This window comes from Mercenaria mercenaria, unplaced genomic scaffold (assembly GCF_021730395.1).
Source record: "Mercenaria mercenaria strain notata unplaced genomic scaffold, MADL_Memer_1 contig_1597, whole genome shotgun sequence".
Taxonomy (NCBI): Eukaryota; Metazoa; Mollusca; class Bivalvia; order Venerida; family Veneridae; genus Mercenaria; species Mercenaria mercenaria.
Genome location: NW_026459584.1, coordinates 5,106 through 12,224, shown reverse-complemented (window position 1 = coordinate 12,224; position 7,119 = coordinate 5,106). Strand labels below are relative to the sequence as shown.

Here is a 7,119-nt window from a genome sequence, read left to right as displayed (position 1 = left end):
TTATTGACCGTTAGGCATTTTGCATTGGGGGAGTTGGGTCATGCGATTTTTTACATATAGCATTTTCTTGTTATTTTTTTGTTTTTTAAAATCATTAAGTTCCTAAGAAAATAATTCTTTGAAGTAATTATAAGATTAAGATTGTATCTCCATTTATAGTAATTTCTTTTTTTGTTTTGTTTTTGTCACGAAATTCTTAAAATATGCACGCCTCTGTGTACTTTGTTTGCTTTGTATAATTTGATGTACTGTTTTACTTATGGAATGGTAAATAAACGGGGATCTCAAGTTTTACTAATTAAAAAAAAAAAAATAAGGAAAACAAATCGGGGGTGGTGTTAAGTATTGGATGTTAAGTGTGTATTATTAGATCTATAGAATCTAATACAATCATTTGCTGACGTTCAAAATTATTAAGTTCTTCGCGTCAAACCGGGACTTAGCGGCGCGCTGGAAAAGAAACCAACAGAAAACTCGGCAAATATTTAATTATTGGGTTGTCGTCATATTGTATTTTAAAATCAGTTGGTAACGTGTATGTATCGATATTATATATCTATTTAGTGTTTTGATTTAGAATTTTATATTTGTCGTTCAGATTCGTATTATATTTTCTCTCGGGTGGCTACCATCGTGATATAATTCCTTCGCATCTGAACTAATTATTAATGGATTTTATTCATTGACAAATCACTGTTTGGGATAAATTATTTCTTAAATAAAACTCAGTTTCAGCATACTTGTATTATTTTGAATAATGGAAATGGTCGTGTTAGAATTAATAGGCCTAATTAACTTGTCGTTGAAATAAATACATATATAATTTTCGGTTTTGGTTCTTCAATGGGCAGTGAATAAGTCAATGTATTTTTCGTTTAATATCGTTTTTATTGTTATGTTGAATCAAATGATGTTTTCAGCGACATAATTCTCAAAGGAGATATTATTTCTAGAATATTTTTATAAACAGAATGTGGCTTAAGGTAAGTTTCAAAGCAGCAACAGTTTAGAAACAATTAAATTCTTAAGGGTTTACCGTCTGCCACACAAGTCTTCTTATACTAGTGCATTTGTGTAAGAATTGTTTAAGCCAAAATATTTTTCCTCTTTACATTTCACCCAACCCTCTTTCTTCCTTAACAAAACAGTATCATTTTGTTTAAACGGTTTCAATTTTAGTCATACTGGAGAAGCAGATTTCGTCCCTTGGTATAGCCAATTTCTTGAGTCCCAAGAAAAACGTCGAACACAGAACTTATTTGTAGTCCTTGGGTCATGGTGGCAAATCAGAAGGTGTGATCGGAGGTTGTACTACAGAAGTCTGGATGTATAGCATTATACAGGTGCAAATTCGTGTGTATGTTTAGATTACTGCTGCTTTGTTTTTACGTTATGTGATAAGATCCTTGGCGGTTCACTTTTTGATCAAAGGGAAAAGGAATAGTGTAGTATTGAGAAACTATGAATAATACTTTTGTTATGTAGGGTTGAGGAGGATTATCAAAATTGACAGGTTGCTGTTTTTTCGAGTTTAAATTAAAGTCCTATAAACAAATGTATTGCATTTTGGTAAATCCAAATGTTTAATAAATTTTTTACAAACAAAAACACGATAAAGTTGAAACTTTAAATGATAGCCAATTTTGTTCTAAGCAATTCCCAAATCAGCTCTGTTTGATTCACTTTTATATCTTGCTGGACATCGGTCTTAAGCAGTTAGATTTCATGTTTGTAATAGTAAGATTTGTTTATAACTTTAAATAAAACGACCTTGAAGTCTTTTTAGCATTGTCAATTTCATGTAATGCTTGAATTATAGCTTTTGATTTATATATTTCGATATAAAAGGAAGACCAATAAGGTTATTATAAACGTTGAGTCTGTAATGTATTTTGCCACAGATAGGGGTTGATTAACACTGCCTAAACCTGAATTTGTTTCTCTGTAATGAATTAAATAGATTAATTTATATAAAAATCTTAAAGTAGTTTTTTACTGGCCATAAATCTGCTTCTACTTCTGTTTCTTACCGCATTATATTAATCTCCTCTTTATAAAATGCTTAAACAATGTCAAATATTTAAGTTGAAAGCATGAACGGTTTATATTCCTTATAGTTTTTAAATTTTTTGTTCAAAACAGCAGGAAACAGATGTACCAAATATATTCTTTTCTATTATTACATGATTAGGAATCTTTAATTTCAATACTGCATTATTGTTTATTCAATTAGAGCCATTAAAGGGTGTATTTAAAACAAAATTATTAGATTTTATATTTCATTCAAATCTACTATGTATATTAAAGGGGCTAAACCATCATTTATAGGCGAAATTTAATTTAACTCTCAAAAGTCATTTAAAACCAGTATATGCATTATCTTTTGAAAAACTATACATGTTTGAAAAATTTCAAACTAACTTGTGGGCGAGTATTTAATTGACAGATAGTGGAGAAAACAGTATTGAAAAAATGAATTAAATGGCAGCCAATTTTACCAGAATGGTTTTGTGGCGTTTAATTTGAGATAAACGATTTTGCTTAGCTCAGTTGCAGGACTGTTCGCCATTAGGTCTGTAAGTTTTCATCGTGAACACTTTTAAATAATATGTGGTACTGCAACATTGAACGATGGAGCAGTACATTTTAGAAATAAAAGCTGGGTTATGGTTCATATCTAGCTTGTCTTTGAAGCGCAGTATTACCAAATTCTTTTTAAACACGTATAAGAAACCAACCTGTCCAGTGCCATATGACGGTAAATGTACTGAAAATAGTTTTAGTTTGTATACCCCAGCTTTAATTAAAATTATTAAGATATTTGAAAATTTTGAATTTGTACATGAAATTGTGTCTTCATTTTGTTACTTCTTAACTAAACGTGTTAATTGCAAAATTTTTTCTGTATACCCTTTAATCAAATTAAAATGTCAGAACAATATTTCAATTATGAATTTGCATATTATTTGTTAAAAAAAATATGGGAATTATACTCTGTATTGTTTAATGTGTTTATGGCCTTGTTGTTGCTATTAAATCAATTTTCTTCTAAATCGCTTGAATAACGACCAGAGAATGTGTTCCAGTAACTACTATCGCTCTCATGCAAAGTGGTTCCTGAACTAGGGTTAGATACAATCTTGATTTTCACATTCTCATTCTTATTAACAATGGTCATGGCATCAAAGCTGTAGCAGGAAAAATAACTGGTATCGTGTTTTTGGATCCGTGTTATCTTAAAAGGTTTTCATTGGCCATGAAGGCAAAATCAAAATACTTTCCAGCATACACACAGAATTGTACAGTAAATGTATAAATGCCAGTATAAGGAGCGGTAAATACACCATTCTCTTTGTTGTAAGCGTCGCCTTTATTTAAGATGATCTCTGTGAAAATCACTGTTTGTCCTCTTGTCAGTGAATAATGTTTTGGACGTCTTGCAGAGAATAAAACGACCTCTTGTATTTTCACACTCTCTGTAAGAACAAAATTTATATATATATTTGTTAAGTGTTATTATATATTAACTTGAATTAGCATTTTCTGTAAGAATAAAATTTATACAAATTTGTTAAGTGTTCTCATACTGAAAACAGCATTTTAGTCTGTAAGAATAAAATTTATACTATGTATTTGTAGGGTTACTACATAGAAAACAGCACTTTAGTGCATGAATATAAATTAATAAATATTTGTAGAGTGTTATTCAATTGAAGACATGATATTATACTGTAAGAACAAAATTAAAATCCTTTGTAAATTACAACTGGTCACGGAACATTTCTTTCAGATAGGCTAGGAAATAAACATTTTGAAACTTTCTTAGGTTTAAAACTTACGATATTGTTTAATGTCACTGTTGACCTTCAAAAGATACAGACCATGTTAAAGAGAGGATATCGGCCCTGATTACTATATTGATAGTTTATACAATTATTTCATGTTTTTTTCTTTACATTTGTTTTATTGAACAACATTCCTATAGGTTAACAGAATATACACACAACATAACGCACACGACGATCAGCGATAATGCAACAAAACACATTTAATCACTCCATTGCTAGACTGATATCAGATTCTATAGACGGGCGTAGGCGATTAAATGCGCATTTAGTTATATTAACTGGTAATTATAACACAATATAAATCATTCAATCACATTCATGAAAATATAGTGCAAATACTCCAAACCATAAGTCATCACAAACTTTACCGAAAGTAAAGTGGGCCAAACTGTTGGATGTCCGAAAGAACGTTGTGCACAACTTGAAACATTTGATATTCCAAAAAGACAACTGTAACGGACATATTTGGATTTTAAAGTTTCCTTGTAATATCCTAATTGGACATGCAGTTTTATGTTAGTGCAGTTTCAGTGATTAAACTTAATTCTTAGCACAATATGTAACATTCAGAATACTTACAGTTATCATTTTACCGCGTCAGATTCTTAAATTTTGGATAATTTGATAGCTTATTTTGATGTTCTCTTTTCAAAATGTGGTCCTGTATGGCACATACGTTTTATTAGTATGAATTACTATTTTTACTTTTTCCTTACCTCATAATTTCACATAATAAACAAATATGCACCGCACCAAGCTGCTTCTTATAGATCAAATACGGAGATTTAACAAATATTAAAACAATGTAGTGCTCTGTCCACCTCGAAGTAAAATGAACATTTTTTAAGTCAACAACTTTTATAAAATGATAAGATTTTGGTGTCATTTTCATTACATGTCAAGCATATTTTCTCTAGACGTACAAGTTGATTGGACAAATAGAACAAACCCTTTAGTTCTTTATTCCATCTTTCTTTCTCAGCCGCTAGTACCTTCAGTTCCTCTTGAACTTGTGTTTTTGTCTCTTGAATGGCAGTGTTTAAAGCTGTATTGCTTGCGTCTTTCATGGTCAGTAATGTTTTCTCCCATGTGCTTCTTTCTGTCTGCAGATTACCAAGAGTTGTCGTTACTTGGCTCCGAGACTCTTCAATTTCCCTTTTCATAGCTTCCACAGAAATTTCAAGTCTTATCATTTTTTCTAGGAGCTTCTGTTCATAGTGGAATTTAGAACAGTGTGGTTCCGAAACACAAATATAAAAAATTACCAGAACAATGAAGCTTGCAGTGACAGCATTCGTATACATAAAAATGGGTGCTTACAAATTAGCTAATTATTAAAATAATAGAAAGTAGGAATTAATTGTGGTATTGTATTTTAATTGGAAGCATCCAAGCACTAGAACTTTTATCATTTTATTTCATTTAAACGGCATTACGACTGCATTTAATTAACACTGACACATTATCATTATCATTTGACCTTGCTCAGTTTACACAGGAAGGAATTTTAACAACAACAACAACAACGACAACAACAACAACAACATTTACTAGCTTGATCAACATTCCCATATCAATGACTAGTAAACAAATAGATATATAACGACACGCACATAAATAAGATTTGAGATACAAATAAACATAAACATAATAAACATTTGCAATATCACAATATTTCAGCTCTCAAGTGATATGTCTTTAAAAAATATTAACTAATATTGACAGTTGCGTCCTTGTATTTTAACGACAATTTTTTAAGGTTTGGCGGCCATGAAATAATTTGGTAACTATTTAACATGAATAGCATCATACTTAGGGCATATCATACAAAAATGGTATTCATGTTCTACAGCATTTACAATACAGTTTCTACATATTCAATTTCTTTTGTCGTAAACAGTGATACATTTTCTGGCGATTTATTTTATTGTGGATTTGTTTTCAAAGTGTATACCCGGGTAATAAAAATCTTTCAAATGAAACTTATTACAACATCATTAACCGCATACTGTAAGTATCTGTAAGTATGTATTTGTTGAATGTATGCTTGTACTTTCTTTAGGCAACTGTACTGTGTGACAAATAATAATGAAATTATATTTTTTATAACTTGACATATTAAAAAAATACACATATAAATTGATATTATATTAAGGGTATAAAACAACTGAATTATATAACAGATGGGTTCAGTTGTGCAGGTGGAAATATAAAAATGTAAGATACGCCTTAAGCTGCTTCCCGGTGTGAAACATATCTTAAAATTGCGATCGGGCTTTTATGGGTGTATAAAACTACACCTGTACACTTTTAATAACGGCAAATGTCCAAGAGTCCTGACAGATTTGTCACAACAGTTTCGATTACACATTAGGGTACTGAGTTCATTCCGGTCGCTTTAACAGAAAAACCATGTGTTCAGACTCTGGCAGTCGTCTCTTACCATAATACAAGGGCATACAGTGGTTCCGATACTTTTGATACACAATTTATCGCAGAACCACATGGTACCGCTTCAACATAGGTCTGTAATTATTGATAATTTTGTATTGTACTGAAATTATTACTTTCCTGTGTACTTACTTTATTTATAGTGTTTTTTGAGTTGTGGAGTTGTCGCTATTACTTTTAATTCCACTTGACCATTTGCTTTTGTCTCTTGGATGGCAGTATCAAATACTTCAACGCTTAGATGATTGTCTGGCTGTCTGATTTATCGCTGCTCATTAAGAAAAAGACTGCAAAGCCACTACAAGGGCCTCGTAATACTTGAGGTAGTCATACAAATGTAATGATAAAATTCTTGAAAGTTAGAACTTGAATCATTTTAAATAGTCCATGTTTGAACAATGACTGCCTTCAAGTACTAACTGGTTGAATCACTTAAATATAAGTATACACTTAAAGATTCAAATGAAACTTTGAAATTTATTGTCTTTCTATACTAGTTTTATAATCTTCAGATAAGAAGCAATACTGTCTTATTATCAACCTCTCAACGTTGACTTGACATTATGGAACAGACACTGTGACGACTCAGATGGATAACTCGTTTGTAATTAAACAGGTAAGACACATCAATGGATGTTGGTTTAACGGCGCACCATCTAAGTGAAGGACATGATTAAAAAGTTTGGTTTAACGTCTGGTTTACAAAAAAAAAAACCCTGAAGACAATGGAAATAAAATTATGAGGTATAGAATCAAAACTATATCTTCAGCTGAAATCGCAGAGATACAGCAGAACTATGTGTCGTCTTTTACCATAATA

The 7,119-nt window shown here is 31.0% G+C and overlaps 1 protein-coding gene across 1 annotated transcript; it reads right to left on the bottom strand.

Moving 5' to 3' along the window:
* Positions 1-3,007: 3,007 nt before the first annotated feature.
* On the bottom strand, positions 3,008-5,146 carry LOC128551732 (uncharacterized). Its single transcript, XM_053532645.1, has 2 exons — positions 4,798-5,146; positions 3,008-3,476 (listed from the first exon to the last, which is right to left on the bottom strand). Exons 1-2 carry the CDS (start codon positions 5,039-5,041, stop codon positions 3,232-3,234), a joined length of 489 nt encoding a protein of 162 aa, XP_053388620.1. The 5' UTR covers positions 5,042-5,146; the 3' UTR covers positions 3,008-3,231.
* Between the last annotated feature and the right edge of the window lie 1,973 nt (positions 5,147-7,119).

Coding starts and splice junctions, on each gene's coding strand:
- LOC128551732 (XM_053532645.1), bottom strand. CDS start 5,041: ATGATAAGACTTGAAATTTCTGTGGAAGCTATGAAAAGGGAAATTGAA. Junction 3,477..4,797: donor ATGGAATAAAGAACTAAAGG/GTTTGTTCTATT, acceptor TTGTTCTTACAG/AGAGTGTGAAAATACAAGAG.